The sequence below is a fragment of the Anser cygnoides genome, chromosome 1 (genome assembly GCF_040182565.1).
Source record: "Anser cygnoides isolate HZ-2024a breed goose chromosome 1, Taihu_goose_T2T_genome, whole genome shotgun sequence".
In the NCBI taxonomy this organism is placed as follows: domain Eukaryota; kingdom Metazoa; phylum Chordata; class Aves; order Anseriformes; family Anatidae; genus Anser; species Anser cygnoides.
Genome location: NC_089873.1, coordinates 34,835,489 through 34,857,620, shown reverse-complemented (window position 1 = coordinate 34,857,620; position 22,132 = coordinate 34,835,489). Strand labels below are relative to the sequence as shown.

The window sequence follows — 22,132 nt, the reverse complement described above, 5'->3', positions numbered from 1 at the left end:
CAGTGTGCCTGGGCAGCCAAAAGGGCCAACCATATCCTAGGGTGCATCAAGAACAACATTGCTAGCTGGTCAAGGGAAGTGACTATCCCATTCTGCTCTGTGCTGGTGAGGCCTTACCTCAAGTACTGTGTGCAGTTTGAGACACCACAGCATAAGAAGGACATAAAACTATCAGAGAGTGTCCAAAGGAGGGCTACAAAGATGGTGAAGGATCTGGAGGGCAAGACATATGAGGAGCAGCTGAGGTCCTTTGGTTTGCTGAGCCCAGAGCAGAGCAGGCCGAGGGGAGGCCTCATGGCGGCCTGCAGCTCCCTCACGAGGGGAGCGGAGGGGCAGGCGCTGAGCTCTGCTCTCTGGGGACAGCGACAGGACCCGAGGGAACGGCATGGAGCTGGGACAGGGGAGGGTCAGGCTGGGTGTTAGGGAAAGGTTCTGCACCCAGAGGGTGGTTGGGCACTGGGACAGGCTGCCCAGGACAGTGGTCATGGCACCGAGCCTGCCAAAGTTCAAGAAACATTTGGACAACACTCTCAGACATACGGCCTGATTTTTGGGTGGTCCTGTGCAGAGCCAGGAGTTGGACTCAATGATCTTTGTGGGCCCCTTCCAACTCAGGATATTCTATGATTTTATGAACTCTGTGCTGAGGCTACTCTTATGTGACTGGATAGAAGCTGTACTTACCAGGTTCATAATCAAGAAAATATACGTGGAGCACTGTCCTTGCTCATTTAAAATCAAAGCAGAGATAAACTTTTTTTTTTTTTTTTCCTGAGATGAAGCAAATTTAAGTATAGACTTGAATTTATTTTATTTTGGGTGGAGGGGGGCAGGAGGGATGATGACATTGGCAGTTTCCTTAAAAAAAAAAAAACAACTGCAAATATAGATTTTCATTTTTTCTACAGAGAAGTTTGATAAACTTTTAACACACATTTTGCCCAAGGCTAAGACAGTCTTCATTGCTTATGTAAGGGAGAGAATGGAGACCTATTGGACCTGTCTACAGATATCTCGAGTCTCTCCAGCACCTTATGACTCTTCACTCTGTGGAAGCTGCTGGCTTTGGATAACACATTTAAGAGATGGAAAGCAAAAGGTGAGGGAGCCCATCTGCTAGCCACAGGAACTTCCCCTGCTATCCCCATGTATTTCCCATTGGAGATCCAAGCAAGAGTTAGCACCTGCTGCAAAGCCTGAGGCACAAATAGCTTCCCCCCTGTCCTACCTGGCTGTAGCTGAGAGCTGCTGGGGGCCTTGGCTCCTGGCAGCCACCTTGGGTGGTCACACTGCAGGGACTGCACTGGGCACATTAAAGAACAGGCTCTAAACTGGACCCTAGCTTTCCTCATGTCTGTGAATCCAAGAATCACAAAATACCCACCTACATTTAGGGAGGAACAAAGCACAGACTTCTGTTGTTACTGAAATTTAACAAAATTATTCCAGAAATAACCTCACACCTCCACAGGCTACGTGATTCCCAGAAAGTGCCATCATTCACTGAACTGAAACACCTGATTTATTATACACAGGTGTGAGCTAATTATTACATATTTATTACTTATTATTTTACTATGTGTTTATTTTGGAGAGGCAATAGACTTTCAGTAATTAGGCCTGCACCCATTATGAAGCCCTATTTTAAGCTGCTTTGTACCTTTGACTTGCCTTAGCTTGAAATTTACCACATTTATTCTGTAGGCGGTGGGGAAAGGGTCTTGTTTAGTTTGAAAAATGAGTATGACCTACTGCTTCAGTTACTGGATTTCAATTCAGAAACAGCAAAGTTATTTTTCTTGCATATTTCATTAAAAAGGTGAAGGGTATGTTTGATGGAGGAATTACATCTATTTTGTTCGACTTTGACAAGTTCATTATGAAACTGCTGTCTCTAAAGCACATGGGCCTTAGTCCTGCCATGAGTTCCAGCTTTTCACTAGTCTGATCAGTCTGAACATCCACAAAAACTGAGTGAGTAAAGCAAACAGGTGTCCACCTAATCACAATTCATCCTCCAGATTCAGGAGTTTATGATCTGTTTTCCATTTTTCCCATGCATCATCCTCTGTCAGATCAATAGCATATTTGGTCATGAGACAAGGAAATAAACTACCTTCAGTTTGAATTGAAAAATTTTAAGTCCCTTACTGGTACCTATTGTTGCATTTAAACAGTTTTGTGTGGTGTGTGTGTTTTGTTTTGTTTTTTTTTTTTTTTAATAATAGATTCTACTACCGAAAGCGCCCTCTTTTCTCATTATTTAAACACAAATCTGTGTCCCCCTAAACAAGGTCCTCCCCTTTTAGTGGTAGAACGGAGGAAAGTAAACCATGCAACAGTAGGTTCCCACCATTGCGACCAGGGATAGGATTGCTTTTTGTAACAATAGTATTTTCCCTCAATAATTCTTGCTTCCCTTTAAACCAATCAGGGTCAAGCCCTTGTAGTCCTCAAGTACAATTGTTTTAATCATGCTTCCCTCTCTTCAGCAAGTAAGTGGTTTTCACTCAATTTTGCTCTATTCCTTATGGAGAAAAAAAAAGTTTCTTAAAAAATTTAACACTTTTATAAATTTTAACAGAGAAAATCATTCTATTGTTGTTGGAATTTCTCTGGGTTCAATTTCCTCATTCTATTTGCTTTAAATATTTTATAGTTGCAACTACACCGTTACATAGTTTATAGTTATAAAAAAATTATTTAAATCGGAAATAACTTCTAAAGAGACAAAACAAATTGTTAAATTACATTTTTTAATACAATAAACAGCTTTAGACTTCACATCGAGTCTCTCCTTTGTTTAGCTAACATCTTTAACATCTTTGTGACCTCTTTCAGCTGATGCCCAAAAGGTGCAAACTTTTCAGCAGACTAAAGGCTTTTTCGAGGGAAGCAAAGCTGTCAGAGATGGGCTGACAAAGTAATTACCAAAGGGCTTTCTATAAGGATTAGAACCCTTTAATATGCTGATTAATCAGCTTTTAAATAATGAATACCCTTGAGTAAGCCTTTCCAAGTAAATGAAATGTCTTTACTTGCTGGTATATGATAATGCTATTTGAAAAATCAATAGTGATTAATACCTGAAATGCATTAAGTGTACAAATATAATTATTTTCAGAAAGGAAAAAGTGTTTAGTAACATATTTACTGTTTATTTGTACTGCCTGGCTGATGCTTTATTCAGGGAATTTCTTTTTCTTCCAGGAGTAGGCAACAAGCATCCCGCTGACTTCAAGCCCTGCCAGGTAGCTGATTGTCTCAGACTCCATCCACAGTTATTCTACACATCGTGAGGGCTGCTTTGTGTTTGCACTTGGATCCTCTTAACTCCACCAGCTCAATAATGGACCTAAACAACTAGTTATTGAGGGCATTCAGCATCTCAAATTACTTGGCACTTTGAGAAAGTAAGTGATAACAGTCCTGCTCTTTCGAGCTCTAATTAGTGCTATGCATTGTAAATGGCTTCTGAAAGCTACTTATGATCTCCCAGGCAAAGGTAACCTCAAAAAGCACATAAATAGCAGATGATTATTTTTTTAAAGACCAGTTATAATTATTATTCAATGTAATGTAGGAATATTCTACCGCTTCTTTACAAGGAAACATAATCACTTGTAAAGACTTCTAAACTTTTAAGTAGCAGGCCACTCCCACCCACATCTTTGCAAGTATTTACCAAGAGGAAAATGTCAAATGTTCTGGGTGAACCAGGACTGAGTCTTTTGTCTGTGCTTCCTGGTAAGCTCAGAAATATACTTACTTGATCTTTCACTTTTAAACCTACTTTTGTGTTAACTTTCCCGCCTTCCAATTATTCTCCTTTACTGCAATCTACATTTCAGGGTACAATTCTCTATTTATATCGATTTGGCTATTTAGATTAATTTTCTTCTGAAAACAAACCCAAAGCTCTTATGTCTGCCTTTGGAATTAAAATATCATTCACACGTCTAAAATTAAGTATGCGCATAACTGTTTGCAGAACAGAGCCTGAAATTACCTCCTGTCTCTGTTTCTAATATCTCCAGGCTGCGTTTATTATTTGCTGTCCTCTAATTTTTGTCCATTCTTTGAGATCACCAGTGAGAACAATAAATGTAAGCCTTGACATCCTACAGGACATTTCTCTCTGGTGTCTCCAGTCCCTTTGTTGTTCTTTTCTGAAGTTTCCAGCTGCTGCGACAGATCAATTACAAAACAGATCAAATCAACAGATCAATTACAAAACAAAACAAAAAATTAGATTTCATGGCACATATGTATTGACTGTTCTACTTTGCTCCCAGAATAGACCAAATACAGAACAATTCACCGAATTTAAGGCAGCAGTAGGACTGTTTTTAAAGTCACTGCTAGATACGATATCACTGTACTGTTAACTATGGGACACAACAGCATCATTCTCACTAGCTCCCTTACCTACAAACTTGGACTTTATATAAACATTCTTTTAGAATAAAATTTATAAAAGCCGATGGTTTAGCAACTTTGGGGAGAAATGTCAGCCTCTTTAAAGCCAGGTAATAAAACTCCCATCAGTTTCAGTTTCATACCCCTTATTTGAAGCTCGTTTGGTCTGTGTGTGGCAATAACATATTTCAAGTTTAGCATCAAAAAGACTGAAAATTCAGTTGTGTAACGATTTAGTGAGTTTAAAAGAGTGAAGGAAAGGTTCCTTCTTTGGGAACTTCTAACGCCCCAGCAGAGATGGTGTTTCTATCAGTCACAGAAACCTGTGGGATGCAGCAGGATTTTCAGGTTTTCCTGCCAGGCTGTTGAGCCTGAGGCTGCTATACAGTCTCAGCTGAAGGCTGCACTACCTGTGCTGGGAACTGACTGTGCTCCTTCTTCTAACAAAAACACACGCAGCGTATGAAGTTAAATATGTGTGATCACATGTGCAGAAAGTTTAAGTACATATAAAACATATTTGTATATGTATATAAATATGTGTGTTATATATGAATTTACAGGTATAATATACAAACGGGGGTCTGAGCTTTTATCTGCATATAATTCAAGTCAAGAAAGTAGGATTAAAAATGTGCCTTAGAGAACTGTAGCATACATGCAAACTTTGTGGCTTAGACAAGCTTCTGCAACACTAGAAATGGAAGAACTTACAGTACAAGCACTGATGTACGTTGTCTGGACTCTTTTCAACTATTTTGCAGTTTTTGAGCCCCTATACATTTTTTGCTGGCAATATGAATGCCTATCAGGTTTATGAAAATGAGCTTGTTTTTCTTGTAATTCTGGTTCCATGATCAGTAATACCCGACCTCTGCATTTCTGGAGTAAATGGAAGTGCACAACGGAACCAGATCAGGTGTGACCATGTAATTGTGTTCTGCAAAACTGGACAATATACTGTTTAATGCTATCTTTAGGATTTTATGCTAGATTTGTGTGAGCTATGGATAGATCAGATGTGATCCAGCACTAAGTTAAACCAATGGAGGGGGACAATATCTGAGCCAGCACCTTTTCAAGGGCAATGATACTCATGGAAAGAAATTGAATGCATTTAAGAAGCAGAGTGAGCTTTGTAGCTTAAAAGGACTATGCTGTTTCTAATCTCAGACTCGGTGCCCAAAACCTGGATTTACCACCATAATAAATCAGATTCTTCAGGCCACAGTTGATTTGATATGCTGTTTTCAGCAGTAACAACAGCCTAAGGTACACCCAGGACCCCTTGCCACTGGCTCCCTGTTCCATATCACAGTGCCTGGCACTTTTTGTGGCACCACATGACAAGCTACATGAATGAACAGAGCCAGGTTAAAAATAACTTCAGAAAAAAAAAAAAAAAAAAAAGCAATAGCTGGCTTCCTGCAAGGCACCACAGGCAGCTGTGCTCACACCGTGGAAAGGGTGGCAGGGGCAGGTCTGAGCAGGCAGTGGTGCTGAATGGGAAAATCTGCAGCCACAACTGCTTGAGAAAATGGTTATGAGGAACTGCTCACAAGGATACTCCGTTTGCACAGCATTCCCGCATCCTCCCAACTTGAAAAGTTGTCCATGGATGTAGAAAAGTCCTCTGGTGTATCAGATGTGCAATTTGCTGGAGAAGAGATGCTGGAGACAGCTTCGGACTTCCCATGCTTACTGAACAGCTGCAGCTATGATCATTTTCCTGTCAACTGTAGTCAGGTCTATTCCGCCAGAAATCTGCATGCTTAGATCCTAGTTCATGAAAGAGTTCTGGTAAGGAGGCATGCTCACCATCCATCCCAACAGGCTTTCAGTTTTGTATCCAAGACTCATTCTTAAATACATGCTCAAATCCTTTTCTGAATCAGGGCTTTTTACAATAGTCTGGAACTCAGACAGCTCTGGGGATCAGTGTGTGCCATTAAATAACGACAGCAAAAAAGTTTTTTTTTGCATTTGCAAAGTAGTCAGTAATGGCTTCTTTGGTAGAATTATTCATTTGTGTGAGCTTCTCTAACACATTTTAAAATTAAGTAGATATATATAATTCATTTTTTAAAAATCTGTTTAAGAAAGTGAATTAGAGAATGAAGTATTTGAAAAGCATTGCAGTAAGTTTAAGAGACATAAAATGCAAAAAAAGTCAGACAGCTATACTTAAAAATTAAAAAAAAAAATCCTACCACTTAATCTTTAACTGTTGCCCTTTTTTAAAATAACAACATACATTCAAAAGCTGTGCAAGAGATTATGGGTTTAGTCTTAACTCTGAATACCCTTTTTTGTTGATTGCATTTTAACATAATTTATGGTTTATTTTTTATGACACGTAGCCATATATATGGGTATAAAGCATACATTTATAATTTAAGAGATTAATTTATATACGAGCTGAAATATACACAAGACTAAGTTTCTTGGCTAGATCTCTTTTGATACTATTTTAAAGTTGTATTATTTTACTAATAATATGCAAGTCCAAAGGTTTAACATTGCCTCAGGAGAATTAGTCTCTGAGGAACACATTGCTCGCAGCTGCAGTGAAATATCCATCATTGAAAATTTCAGCACTTCTAATTCCATCTCAGTGACATCAGTCAGATAACTGAAATATTACTCACATGTGGTATTCAGGGAGTGTGTGTATGAAATTATCAAAATTCTAGGAAAGTAATTTTGTGTTTATCCTTAGCAGTCATTTTCCAGCAACAAAAAATCAGAATGAAAAATAATAGCGCAGTGGATTTTTTACATTATGATTAAAATAAGATGTAATTTTCCCTACGTTTAAAATGATCAGCAAGCCTCTTCCTGTTTACTTTTGTTTTTAGCTTTTGTTTCACAAAAATGAGAAAATTGTACTGTAGAATTAACTTAGCCAAGCTTAAGAAGACATTTTTTGATTTATAAATCATTGAAAGGATAACTCAATTATAGAGTATCTGCAATTCAATGAAAGCCAAAGCCATGGTTTCTTCAACACTGTTGCCTGATTTATGCCCAGCCTGATCAGATGTTAGTATCGCTTTGATTTTGACATGGCACACGTTGGCAAAGGCACCTAAAAACCTGTATTGTGTCTTCTTTTCCACTTAGGATGTGGTAGGATGCTGTTGTTTTTTCTCTGGAAGGTTGCTTTTTCTACTGCTCAGGTCAGGTACAGTCCAAAAAGAACAGTCCAGTAAGACACTGACCTATTTGGCTTGTAACACTGCTAAAGTATTGCACCCTTTTAGGCTATTTAGTTCTTCTCCATAGCCAGCAACAGCCACAGATGACAAAACTGCACAGACAGTCCCTGAACCAGAAGTTTCTTGTCTGGCAATGACAGCACATAACCAGAAAAGGACTTTGAGATTCAACATGTGCAACTCTCCGCACTCCTAAATATTTCCTTTGATAGATCAGAGAGTACAAAGAGGCCTAGGAAAGGGAACAGTGAGTGAGAGGAGCTGCCTAGGCTGCAGACCTAGGATGGAAAACAAAGGCAAAATTCACAACAGAAAACATTTATGTAAATGTTTGGTAACTGTTCTCTTTGCTTGCCCTGGAAGAAAACCCATCTGAGAATGTCACAGAGGGCCCAAGCCAAGAGAAGTGCCATGGCCATTAGTCAGTGCAGTGCACCTAGGATTGGAAAGCTGACAGCTAGCATGGCTATTTGGAAGGTATCATCTGCATTTCAGAAGATTCTCAAACCATGTTGCCCTAATGTGAGAGATGTCAAAGAGGTCATAGAAAGTTTTGCTTGTGTAAGATTCATAAAAGGTGTCAGAGTGATGAAAATGGTATCCTTTGCAGTTTCTCCCCATTTAATACTAAGAAGATCAACACAAAGAGAGTTTTGCAGATGGTTGTTCACCAATCTGGCCAGCTGGTGCACAGTGCTGGTGTTTTCTGCAGCTCCTGCTGGGCTCTAGCTGGCGTCTGGCCCGTGCAGATCAGCACGCAGTATTTGCTGCTGTCTGATCCAGCCTGCTCTTTGATGCTCTGGCTCACAAAGCCAGACTTTATTGGTAAACATGGCTATTGCAAGTAACTGCTTGAGCATCTGAGTAAGTGGTGCAATGTCTGCTTGGCCTACTTCTTACCAGGTCAATGCTTGCTTATTTTGCTTTATATAATAATTGCAAAGCAACAGGCAGCAGACAGCAGAAAGGGGGGAGCAAGGCCAGATGACACACAGTCTGCTATAACTCACCAGCTTCCCAGTGATAGCAACGGGATAGCTGTGCAAAATCTCAAGTGCTACTTGCTGTGCTGCAACACTGGGTATTCATTTTTTGAGAGCTTTAAACCATGTCCTCCTGAGCCTGTTATCAGCTTTCTGTAGCCCTCTCCAGTCCACTCCTTTCCTTTCCTCCCCTCCCCTTATATCTGACCCCAAATGGCGTATGATACTTCACCTCAGCCCTCACCAGCCCAGCTGTCATTATTTAGTTCCCTCACATAGAAAACTCCAACTGATATATCCTAAATGCCTTCTGTGATGTTTCATTGTCGACACATACTTGTTTAGTTTGTGATACGTGACTAGATCCTTTTCACAGGGTGCCCATTTTGTATTTTATTGATACTTCTCTTAAGTATAGCACTGCCCCCTAGTTTTACTAAATCTCATTTGATTTAATGTTAATAAATCCTTAATAGAACTTGTTACATCAGTAGACAACAAGCAAACTATTACATGGGTATAAAAAAATTGAAAACTACACCAATTCATATTTGTGAGAAATTTTGCTTGTTACTATTATAATGACACTTAAGATACCTACAATTTAAAAGGTTTAAGAAATATATATACATATTAGTCTATTTAGCTATTTAATTTTTATGTGTAAATGCATACAATGGGAATCATCTAAAAATACAGGATCTAATCTCAGCTAGTCATAAGGCTCTTTCCACTCAGTGGAGAGGGAGAGAAACCTCCAGAGGCTGATTCATTCAAAATGCCTTGATTGCTCATTTTAGAAAGGTAGTAATCACTCTCTGGAGGTGTCTTCCTCTATCCGCTGACTACAGAAGGAGCCAAGACAACTGCTTTAGAATAGATACCAAACTTCTAAATTGCTAAAATTACACAAGATGAATCCCAGCTGCAGCTCATTCCCTCTGGAACAGTCAATTAAATCTAAATTCTTCAAAGATTTAGGCCTTAAGTCCCACTGATTTCACACTGTGAAATTCTTACAGCCACTGACTTCAATGAGAGTCACACACCTAAACACAGTGCATACTTAATTTTGGAGGCCTCAGAACACTGACAAGAATCGTACCAAATCTGCCCATGATGATTTAAACAAATACTGCCTTCAAACATCCATGCATCTCCTCTGGCAGACGTTTCCATCCCCACTGCAGAAGGGAACGCATTAGTGCTTCAGCTGCAGTAACCCACTCACTGTAAGGAGGGGAGGAGAGAAGAACTGGAGGTGGTTGTATCTTGGAGAGCCACAGCTACAGTTGACTCAACGTGTCTTTCAGATTCCCCTTTTGGCCACTTCTTGATCTTTCTTACCACAAAACGTTTATTTATTTTAAAAGATTATTAAAAAAAAAACCAACGTACTAAAACAACTAGTAGAACAGACCTGGCAGGTGTTTTACTACAGTAGCACTATCCTGAAATTACTTCTACTTATTTTTATTCAAATTGACAACATCTCAACTTGAGTGCTCCTTAATGACATAAAACTAACTCTTCTTTTTTCCTCTTTGAAGTCACATCATTGTAGATGTTGATTGTTTAATTGTCCTTCCAATCATGCACTTAACTTCCCACTTAGCCCCATGCAGGACATGACTTGAAGACATTAACAATCGTCACTAATGTGGATTGCCTTAGGATGTTTAAGTTTATTTGTAATGGAGGCAAACAGTGTTTGGATGAATTCTATAAATGTTGAACATTTTCTGCCTTAGGCAAAGTTTTCAGTAAGAGTTCATACGGTTTTTCTGGTTGTAATCAGTACATTCAAATTATGCATAATTTGGTTTTCATGGTTTCAGTGTTGGATCACATAAAGTCAAGTTTAATTACTACCAAAAATAAATTCCTTTATGCACCTTGGGATATTCACTGTGGACTTATGATGCACTAGTAGGAGATTCACAATTGCTAGGAAATTATTTAAGAACAGTGTATTGCTTTTCCGCAAATGCAAGTGAAACTGCAGTGGTTAATCAGAGGAATTGAAATAAATGGTCATAAAGTTTTAATGCTATTATTAACTAAAAGTAATATCAATTCCTATACCAAATTGGCAGAGGAAAAGGAGGGTGGGAAACCTCTGTATTTAGAAACATTTCCATGAAAAATATCACATGATGTGGGGTGAGATTCTTGTTTATATACACAAAGGGAAAAAGTGAAAAAGGTCTTCTGCTCCAACAGGGGAGGGACTCTTCGTGGGACTCTATAGCAACTTCCAGACAGGTGCCTGCGGCAAAACCTTCTATTGCCTATTGCAAGCTATTTCATGTATGCAAGCAGTCTTCACAAAAAAAAAAAAAAAAAAAAAACTGTGTTCTGCTCTACTTTTTTTTTCTTTTTTTTTCAAAGCAGTACGATCTCAACAGTCAATCTCTCCCTCCAGCTGTGGCCTTAGAAAAAGTTTTACTAGCCTTATGATTTCATTTATTTTTTTAAAATGGGTTAAGTAGGGGGAACCTGCAACAGAGAGTGGTGATTGTCTGAGGATGAATTCTTACTTCCTTCTCCCAAATAGTCAGTCATAAACATCTTCAGCTAGAAATAAAATGTCACTAGGAAGATTTAGGAATGAATAGACAGGACGTTAATTCTGCCAGTACTCCTGCAGGGGCATTTATGGATAGGAAGGTGGATAGATGGGCCACTGATTTCTATCTCACTTTATCTGAACTGAGATGTGTCAAAGCATAAGTAATGTTGTTCTGTTTTGCTTCTGCTTCTTGCTGCTGAATACTACCTAACTCACTTTATTTACCCATGAAAAGTAGAAAATCTGAAACAAATAGTAGACACAGTTTTGGATTACCTGGTAATCAAGGAGTACACAAGGACACTATGATGTCCTTAATGGACACAATCATTTAGTGGATGTAACCACTCACTCCTTTTGACCTTCTGACATAAATTCTGCAAATTTAACTGCATATAACCAAATAGAACTATATGTAATTGTCTCTTGAAGTGGCTTGACTCCTTTGAAAACTGACTAAACAAACTGAATTTAGATTAATCACATTGTTAAAGTTCCTAGTACTAGTAAAAGCCATTCTAACTTTAAGACATAACAGAAAATGTATAGGATCTTAGTTGGTTTTACTTTCAGTCATCTGCTAAACCAGCCTGATTTGAGGCAGACTTCTTCCAGAGGTAGGTTACTTGAAAGCAGTGCTTATTTTCAATGTGTTAATGATATGTAAAAAAAATCATACTTAGCTATGGGTGTGTCTTTTGCCTGAAGTTAATGCATCTTTTAAACAAAGCATGTTTGGACTTGAATCTGTAAACGCTCGTTTATCTGATTTAAAATAATCAAGGAAAGAAAAAGACACCATTAGTCTCATCCCGTAACACCCATAACATCCCAATGAACGGTCTACAGTTCACTGTGTAACTTCCTTTCCTCCACTCCCAACTCACTCAGGCTACCACGCTGGTAGTCTTGTGGAGAAAACAAATCTCATTAGCCAAACAGAGAGCTTGAGGGTCTAGTTTTACAAGATTTTTTCTCTGCAGCCATGCTTCCCCTTTTTCAGCATTGTCCCCTCAGGCTGATCTATATTCTGGCTGCCAGGGAGAGGGCCTGTCTTTGCCTAAACAACCATCACCACTGATAAGCTTCCATGTACAGTTACATGGAAAACTGGAAGAAGGAATTATTCCAGCTCAGAATGAAAAGTGGTGGAGGTGGGAGATTGTTTTTTTTTTTTTTGATGGGTTTGTAGCCAAATCATTCTCTTCGTCATGTTGACTTTGCAGTTACACTAATGCCAATGACAAACAAGGGTCGCTAGGAAGCCTTGTTACACGTAGAGGTAACAGGGTGAGGGAATGTGAGACCTTTCATTTTGATAGAAGCTTACTTAGGGCAGATATAGTCCAGCCAAACCCATGAAGAAGACATATGGGAAGTCTCCCATTAATATTTACTTACGTACAATCATGGTGCACTCTCAGCCTAAAAGTAATGATGAAGAGACCCCTGGGTTTGGGGGCTGCCACCCTTGCAGCGTTCATATCAGTTGCAGAATTGGTTCCTGAGATTTCTGGAGAGAACAAATCTCCCTGTGGGAAGAAAGACTTCCTCTCATGGGCTCTGAAGGCATACAGGCATTTCAAAATTCATAATATAATCAGTTTTAAAATGCTTTTCTGAGTATTCAGAGAAAAGAAGCTGCAAAGACAAATGTGTTAATTTTCTGAATTGATTTACCTTTCTTAATTTAAAACAGCTTCATATATTACTAGCACTAAATATGCATTAGGTTGTGTGTTATAAGGGCACGGTATTCCATGAATGCATGAATGGTTTTCAAAATAACAAAACAGTTCTTGCCCTTTTCAGTATTTTCACTTTTTCCCCCGCTTTTTCTCTGATTTTTTCTTGTTCCATACTTCACATATATACCAGATATATTATTCACTGCTATCATAAACTAAGTACAGAATGCTTTGCTTGTATTTTTTCTTACCCTTGTATGTTAAAACTGACAGTTTAATGGCCCTGTTGCCACTTACCAGTGAATCACTGCCCTTGCCAACACTCAAGATAAGACAAGCTCGCTTTTCCCAAGTAAGAGGCACTTTGCTGTGTACTCCGGGAACTGTAGTACAGAGCTTGGTTACTTTAAATCAATTTTAATTTTAGTAAGGTGTGCAATAATTCTCTGGTGCGACATAAGGATCATCATCTTGAATTTTGATTACTCTGCAGAACTAGCAAATACAGCCTATTTTGCCTAAGCAATGAATGCAACACGTTCAAGTGTCTCCTGTATAATGGTGTGAGACAACTGCACAGCTAGAACAAATGCTAGCACTTTTGAAACAGAAGATTGCTAATGATGTATAGTTTTGAAAATCTGAATTTGGCACTGTACACATTTTTCCTACTGGATGTGGAACAGCTCACTGTTTCACAGGCTTTGTTAATCTAATGTCAACCTAATGGCTTTGAAGGGAAGAAAAAGGCTTTAAAAAGAATGAATAATTATGGCATGCCAATCTTCCCAAGATAGTTTTCATTTGCGAGAAATAAGAGTAACTTGCAAATATACACTAGTTTTTGTCCTATGTTTCATTTGTTTGCTTGTTTGCTTTTACGTGTAGAAAAATGTTTATTTCTGCAGTGTTTGTTTGCTTTTCTGCAGTGATTTCCTTAAGGACCACCAGTGGTCAACTGATCAGAGGCTGAGAAAATACCACATCACTCTGTAAACCCTGTGCACCTGAAACAGTTGCGTTGACAGCGGCACGTGAGTGTTCTTAGTTATGGAATGCCTACTTGGTTTGCAAATTCGGGATTTGTGATTTAAAATAAAATGTAGTTTTGTTTCTGTAATCTAACCTGTTCCCTGGGATACATATGGGAACAATAAAAAAGTTTCAGCCTTACATATCTCAGTAATGGAGGGAAGGGTCTCTCAGTGCTGCAGGACACGAGTGCCCAGGCCATCTCCCACCTCTTAGGTGAAATGTACATATGTAAAGGTGGGACACAAAGTGCTGGGTCCATGCACTTTGATGCTCTGCTGCTGCTGAGCAGGGGCATGTGACGTCTCCAGTAACTGCATCCACTCCAGGGTCCGGGCTTCCATATGGAACTTGAACAATAGGTATTTACTTAAATTACATAGATTACCTCAGAGATGTGGAATCTGTACGCCCTGCCTACTTCCCTGAACCTCTGGAGCTGGGATCCTGTGGGGAACATAATGGGCTTAATTACTGTGTCTGGACTAGCCGCGCAGGACCCGGAAGGCAGGAGTTAACCTCACCTCACCTTTTACATGCCAGTGACCCCAGCCTTGGCTGGGAACCTGCCGGGGCCTCCGGAGCAGCTCCGGGACCGCTCCGACCGGCGCTAAGCGGGCTCGCTGGGAATCCCGGGCGCAGCACGGCCCCGCCGCGCTCCCCCTCAGGCCCCGGGGCCCGCCGCGCTGCCAGGCCCGGCCCTCAGCCGCCTCCCGGGGCTGGAAGCGGGGCCCGGGCACCCCCGGCGGGACCCGCCTGCCCCCGCCGCCCGGAGCCGGGGCGAGGCCGGGGGGCGGCCCGGGGCTGTTGCTGTCACACGGCAGGGGGAGGGGGCTGCGGGCGGGGCGGGCCGCGCCGTGCTCGGGGCTCCCCCGGCCGGGCGGAGGCGGGCTGAGGCGCTGCAAAGTTTGCCGAGTGGCTGGCGGCGCTGCGTGCCCCCCACTCCCCCCTTCTTCCCTTCACTTTTTTTTTTTTTTCTTTTTTTCTTCTTCTTTCTACCCTCACTGCCTTCCCTCCCTCGGCGGTGGCTCCGGGGCATGCACCCGCGCTGAGAGGCTGTGTCAGCCGGGCTGCTCGACGGACGGGAGCAGCGCGGGCAGCGGCTCCGAGCCCGCCATGCCCCGCCGGCACCGCGCCGCGCCCGCCGCCCTCTTCCTCCTCCTCCTCTTCCTCGTCCTCCTCCTGCTGCCGGTGCTGGGGGGCAGCCCCGCCGCCCGCTGTCCCGTGCCCTGCCGCTGCGCCGGGCACCTCGTCGCCTGCAGCCGCCTGGAGCTGAGCCGAGTGCCCGAGCGGCTGCCGCGGGGGGCGGTGCAGCTGTGAGTATGGGGGGCTCGGTGCTGGGGTGGGGGGGTGCCCGTCCGCCATCTTCTGCCCCTCGGGGTGCCTCGGTCCGCGGCCGAGGAGGGCAGGGGGTCGGGGGGGAAATGTCGGGTTTGTGGCCGAGCGGGGCGAGTGTGGGGAGGGATGGATGGAGGGAGGGAGGGAGGGAGGGAAGGAGGGGGCCGGCTGTCAGCGAGCACCGAGCAGCGCGAGCCCTCCGCGCCTGGCCGACGGCGCTCGCCCTGGACCCCGTGAAGGAGGGGGAGCAAAGTTGTTTTACTGACTTTCTCGGGGAACGTGCAAAAATCGCCAAGTTAAATTCGATTTCTGAGTCAGGAAATAAAAACCAAACTTTCATATTGGCCTGGGTTTTATTTGTGCAGCTCTTGGGCTTCGTTCACTGATGGTTTTGGTTTAAACAACTTTACTAGGGCTGGACCTCGCCAAGTTTGGTTCGGTGACACGGGTTTGTGAAACTTACTAGCACGTAGTGAAATGCCATGTGTAGAAAACTTACCTGCAGTGACAAACTTTTATGGACAAAGCATAAATCACGAAAGCTTTCTAAAAGCTTGAAAAGTGCTGAGGGACTTCGCACATTTGTTTTTAATCTCTTGTCACTCTGGTGTCTTCTATACTAGTCGTATTAATTTTCTATTACATTTCCAAAGCAGATCGAGATAAGGACTTTAAAGTAAACAGGAAGACTTTCAATTAGCTGTGGCTAATTCTGTTCAATTGCCTCGTCTGGAGGTCATGCTGCTTTACTCATGAAATGTGGATGGCTGTATTGACACCATATGGAACTGAACATACGAATGACTCCAGGAGGTGAATATTTCCATGAGCAGCGTAGGAAAGTGTGAGGGGAAAGAAACTTTTTTTTTTTTTCCTTTTGGCTTATGTGTTTGAAGCATATGAATCAAATACCGGATCTGCTTTACATTCAACAACTGGTTTTGCTTCTTATTAAATTTCATCCCTCCTGTTCTTTTGAACTATTTCAGTTACCTAACGTAACTGAGTTAAACTAAAAACTGAAGTTTTCTGACAAAACTTAAGGTATTTTTGATACTAAGCTAAGCTTCACAGCTTAATTTCATAGCTCAGTCTAGTTTAGTGCTGCTAAGATAAAATTCAGATGTGACGGTCACTAAACAAAAAGCAAATGGAAAAATCACAGAACTTTCATTTGTAGAGCTGTTTTAAAAAGTATTTTGCATTAGCAGTAATTAAATTTGTCTATTCCACTTACTTTACCGAGAGACAATAAAACACATTGCAGAGCTTTTTTGTTAGCACAAGGGAGGTTTTTCTAATTAGAATTCCCTTGGTAGTGTAAATTGTCCTTATGTAAGTTCACATTCCTTTAAAAGTGTGAGAAAATAAGTTCCACTTGTATAAATAAGCTTTGGTCTGTTGTAAGAAACCCCGCTGTGATTACTCATTGGACAGCTGTGTCACTTGGTCTTAAACTCACAGGAGTACATCTTTGTAGGTGTCACCAAGCCATGTGGTCTGGCTGCTTTTGTGGTTTTTGTTTGTGTCAAATGCCTTAGAAGTACCCTGCTCTTTCTTCCTTCCCCTCTTCTGAATAAGGGGACCAGGGGGAGCGTGGCGTTGTCTGTTACCTCCAGCTACTCAGCTGCTTGGAGCTTTGATTGCACAATGTGTACAGTTATAACGCTCTTCTTTTTTACATACGCAAAAGAGGTTTGAATAGCCTGGATTATTGTTGCAACAAACTATGCATTTACAAATTGTAAAAGACTGTTTATGAATTTTATTGGTATATGGTGACTGTGTTTTCCATGGGAGTCCATAGCATTTATAGCCAAAGGCTAGTAGTTTAATTGCATTATTTCCAATACTCCTCAGAAAACAACTCTTACACCATGTTCTCAGCACAGGCAGACAAGGTCTCCCAGGCAGAGTAGTGAAAGCTCTTGTGCTTGAAAAGGTGTAGGCCCATGTTGGGCTTAACACCTTCCTCTGACCAGCTGTCTACACATCCAGACAGAAAGTACATCTGATGAAGTCGGCTTTTGAAGCAAGCTCTGTTTGAATCTCCCCTTCCTTTTGTATTCATAACCTCTGGTGAAATAAACCAAGAGTTTATGATGTGGAAAATGCTGTGTGACATTCTAGTGGGTGAAGGGGGAAATCAGGAGATGAACCTGAATACTGAGTTATGTTCCCCGTTTTCATAGCAAATGTGAGACTACTGCTTTCTACATAAATGGCTTTATGAAATGGGGTGTAAACAGGGTATAATTGCCAGCTTTGCTGTGACTTTAGCCGTAAATACCATCTTTTGTAATGCGGCCTTCACAGATGATAACAATCCACAGATAAATATTTGTAGTGACTTTGTGTACAAATGGTTTTAAAGTCAGATTTCAATTTACTTCTAGTATGTGTGTCCCGAGATGGAGAGAACGTTTTGCTGTGTTAGAGCTGCTGATGTTTCATAGCCAGAAGTGGAGGGAGGAAGAGAGTTTGAACACTGGCCAGTGTCCTCAATGTTTGCAAATTCTCAGAGGCATTGTCGAGTATGCCTTGCCAGGTTCACCTAGGAATGCTAAAAACTGTCAGCAAGACAGAAGGGAAAATCTGAAAGATGGCTTTCACTTGTGTTTGTATTACATCTTTAGTATTTACATTTTATAAATCCTCTAGTTCTTTACCAGAATTGCCAGAAAAAAGGGCCGTATGGTTTTCACAGCTGTTTTTCAATATTTTCCAGACTAAAACTTGAACATAGCAAGCTGATTAATGAGTCACTTTGGATCAGTGTCTTAAAACAGCTACAGCCTGGCTTTTTGTTTTTCAGCTCTCCTGATTTCTGCTGAATTAGCAGCTCTATAGGCCCCAGTGGGACTGATTAAGAAGCTGTTGCTGGATTTGCATTTTAAAATTTGACTTGGGGCTCAGGTTTCGGAGTTCTCTAAGGAAGAAGATGATAATTGTAACTAAGTGTTGTAAATTAAGTTAGTCTAAAAGTTATATTTATAAAATGTGTGAAGAAACACTCACCCTCTCCCTTTATGCATTAGGCCTTCCTTTCCGTTTTTTATCATATAAAGATTGATGTTCAGAGTTATGTTTTGGTTTTTGAATGCAGAAACTGAGTTGTGAAAGGTGTTCATATGAAAGGAATGACGTATAGAAAATATTTTCTTTCATTAAACAGGTTCTTAAAGGGCCTCAAACTGTGGCATTCTTTTTAAAGTAGGTAGAATCCCTTAAAAGCTTGATAACTTTCATTAGAATCTGAGGTGAAGAACAAGCATACATTTTTTTATTGTTATAAAGAATTTCTTAATAAAAATATAGTTTCTGAGGGTATTCACTATTACATCTGTAATGGCTTTTGAAATTCTAGAAGTAGAAGAAATCACGGAGGAGGTTTTCTCCTCACTTGTAATGTGGTTTCAACAGACAAGGAAAATTCAGAAATGGAAAATGCGTGGTAATAATCTTAGTACTTTGTCAGTGTTCATTTCTAAGCAAGGGAAAAATACTGATTCATTTTCAAATCTTTTCCTTGTATGTGTTTTAAGGCACATGGAGAAATGCATTGAATTGAAATGCACTTGTAGCTTTGGACAGGGATGCTAGAGTTTTATATTTTAAAAATGCCTCAGATCCATTGTTTGTAAGTCTCAGAAACTTCTTTAGGCTTCAGCTTCACTTATAATACATGTCTTTTACTAATGTTCTTACTCTTGGTTCACTTTCAGCCCTTCTGATTTAACTTACAAATGTAACTTGCAAGGCTTTTTTTTTTTTTTCCTGAAGCTTCTCATGTCAGCAGTACTGAAATAATATTTACAAAAATACATCCAATTCATACTTTATGCAACAATTGGTAGACAAACATGTATACAGCTATGTGAAACACGAAGTTCAGTATTGTCTGGAGTTTGTTGTTACCGTTTTGCTTTGGCTTTTTTTTGGGTGCAGTTTGTGTTTGACAACCTGTTGTGAGTAAACCAGGAATAAGAATTTGTATGGATGTGTTTTTTAAAGTAGGTGCTACATGGAAAATCTGAGAGTGTTAAAATCTTTAGTGTTAAAAGGCAAACACGAAAGAATAGTTTGAAACCTAGTGCAAGTTGTTACGCTCACGGTCGCCTTGATAGACTCCAGATGGATGTGAGCTTGAGCTATGAGTGAAAGTGTCTGGCTCCAGCGTGGTGATCATGCACAGCAGTGGTTGTAATTGCAGGATTTTTATAGTTTAAGGACTCTGCCAGATTTTTTTTCTTTTTTTTTAAACATGTTATAACTCCAGCAGAACAAATCTACTCACGTCTGTTACTGTCTGGTGGGTCCTTTAGGCAAACGTTTTAAATAAACCTTTTGCAGGGTTTTTAGATGAAATGAAGAAATGCAGGTTTTTAGCACTAATGTTGAAAGCTCTTTGTTGAAATAATTACTGATCCCGAAGTCTTGTCTAAAGTATGAAGAGCAGTAACAAATTAGGCACTAACAGCCATGGCTTCACTAAATTTTGGCTGTTTATTTGCATAGTTCTTATAATCCGTACAGTCTAAAGCCAAATACCGAGTTAAGTTTAAGGGTAAAAATTGTCTCTGCTTTGTCTGCTTTAAAGGAACAAGTTAGATTCCCATCGCTGTTACAACCTAGATCTTTTGTAACAGAGTATTTTTTCAGTATTTACATGTAAGAAGGCAGTATGAGAATATCAAACCTGTACAGCTGATGTGTTCAAATGTTAAACAAATGGATTTTTCTCAAGTCTATGGCCAGACAAATGTTTGCACTAGACTTTTAAGCAGTGAAAGATGCAGTCCTCTAACTCAAGTGTGGTTAACCTCATTTACAGGAGAACTCAAAATCATAGTGATGAAACTAACATTTGTGGCTTTTTTGAAAACGTTTAACACTATATTGGTTTTCCATTTTTTTAAGAGGAAAATCTTGAGGGTTTTAGACACCTGGAAGAAGAAGACACAGGTGTATTTTAGGTGTGTGAGTCCAGAGCTGCATCGCAGAAGACATCCTTCCGTGGCCACCTGAATGCGGTGAAGGGTGTGCCTCTTCTCTAGGTGGCTCCCCCCGGCACCTGCCCCACTTTGTTTGTGCTGAAAAATCGCTTACACACCTGCAGCTCTGCCCTGTGTGCATTCCTGAAGTGCCCCAACTGGGGAAAGGTGACGTTCATCTCCCCCCTGTGCCCGACAGAGTCAAGCTGGGGCGGCTGCACCCCGGCCCTCTGGGCCTGATCCGTTGCTGCACTGAGTGGCTGAGTGCTGGGGTACCCTTGGTAATGTGTGCATGTGGCTGGGATGGTTTGTAATGCTGGGGGTTGTTGAGTGTAATTTTTTTTTTTTTTAACTTAGTATGGTTCAAAAAGGGGGGGACGGGTGACATTGCCTGTCCTTTGCTTGGTGACCCGAGTCCTCCCTTGTGCTGGGGTTTCGGTGGGCAGTCACTGAGCCTCCTGCTGGGGCTGTGCTGGTGCTGCAGGTGAGGACTGGGGTGGGTGGGGGTGGCTGCCTGTATCCTGTGCGTAGCAGGGCAGATGCTGTTTAAGAGTCTTGTAAAGCAGATACTTAGTCCTGGCAACACTGGAAAAGTACTGTGTAAAGCAGCAAACGGGAGAGGCTAAAGCATGGTTGTGCTGTCCCCCTGCACAGTTTAAGAAGCATAAGTGCCTGGCTGGGTCTCAGGACTTCTCCTCTGTGTCCAAGGACCTGTGGTATTGGGTGAAGAGAAACCCATTCTGTAGATCCACAGTTGCTCAGGGCTTAGTTGTATAGCACGCCTAGCACAAACTGTAAAGCTGGCTTGATTTAAGCCAGTTTTGATCCATGTGCAGCATGGATATGCTGGTTATCAGGAATCATTACTTTGAAGACTATAGAAGGAGAACAGACACGTCTGTGACAGTCACAAACCTGTGCCTGGCGTGCTTAGTGTAGGTGACCATGTACTGAATTATATTCTCCAGAAAAAGTATGGATTACGGGAGTTTACTCAAGAATCAAATGGAAATATGCTTCACTTCTACATGGTCTGATGAGGATCTGTCTTGGTATTGGCCTAGGCATTGACTTCCAGGCCCTTCTAGTGATGCTCAGCACCCTCATTTCCAAGCCCTTTCCAGTTTTATCACAACCAGGCGTGTTGCTGAGTGCTCCAGATGCAGTGCTCAATTAGCACAGGGAAAAAGTGTGCTGATGCAATTCTTTGAGGGTCTCACTGAAGTGAGGTTAAGAACTCCTTCAGAATAGTGAAACTTTTGTTTCCTGGCTTGTGTTAAAAACTGAGTGTTACGATGTACAGCAAGCACTTTGCAGACAGCTCTATCAGTGCAGATAAGGTAATGACAGGCTGTAGTATGGGAGCAGGAACTTGCAGGTTGTGGGAATGGATGACTAAAAAGAGGGAGGTCTTCAAGCAGGGCTAGCAGTGGTAACATGGCCAGATGTAAATCTTGTACTGCTTGTGCAGATCTCTATAGACTTGCAAGTTTGAATTTCTGTAGTTAACTTTTCTGTCTTCTACTGTATAGCCATTCTTTTATATCTGTGATGTTTCCAGTACTTCTGAGACCACAGCAAATGTTTCTTAGGACTGTGTTTTATGATGGTTTTCAAATGGTCAAGAGGCCATATGGTGAAGAATTCCCTACATGTCTGTAGGGAAGATAATTTCCTGACAATGGTCAAGAAGGTGTGTTGCACTCTTAGTACCCTAGCCTGTTTAACAGCAAACACTGTTGTTTGCAAAGGCTCTAACATGGGCTCTCGTAAAACTGCATCAATTTGTATTTTGGGATCTTCAGTGTGGAGTGGCACAAGCTGAGCTCGAGCTACTTCAAGGGCAAGTAAGGCGATGATAATGTGAATAGTGCAGAGACATCTTAAA

General features: G+C 41.1%; 1 protein-coding gene and 1 long non-coding RNA gene across 3 annotated transcripts in view; one reads left to right on the top strand and one right to left on the bottom strand.

Moving 5' to 3' along the window:
• Window positions 1–3,387: 3,387 nt before the first annotated feature.
• Window positions 3,388–14,743, bottom strand: LOC106047423 (uncharacterized). Its single transcript, XR_001213777.3, has 4 exons — window positions 14,442–14,743; window positions 14,301–14,359; window positions 12,594–12,724; window positions 3,388–11,957 (listed from the first exon to the last, which is right to left on the bottom strand). It is a non-coding gene; the product is annotated as an uncharacterized lncRNA (long non-coding RNA).
• A 143-nt stretch (window positions 14,744–14,886) lies between these two features.
• The window catches only part of LRIG3 (leucine rich repeats and immunoglobulin like domains 3), a 43,644-nt gene continuing 36,398 nt past the window's right edge, over window positions 14,887–22,132 (top strand). Inside the window, exon 1 of one of the 2 annotated variants that reach the window (XM_048065425.2) lies at window positions 14,887–15,228. In XM_048065425.2, coding sequence (XP_047921382.1) covers window positions 15,029–15,228 — 200 coding nt within the window. In that variant the 5' untranslated portion in view covers window positions 14,887–15,028. Of the gene's footprint in view, window positions 15,229–15,463; window positions 16,064–22,132 lie in introns of those variants that run through there. The other variant, XM_013198868.3, reaches the window with a different exon arrangement.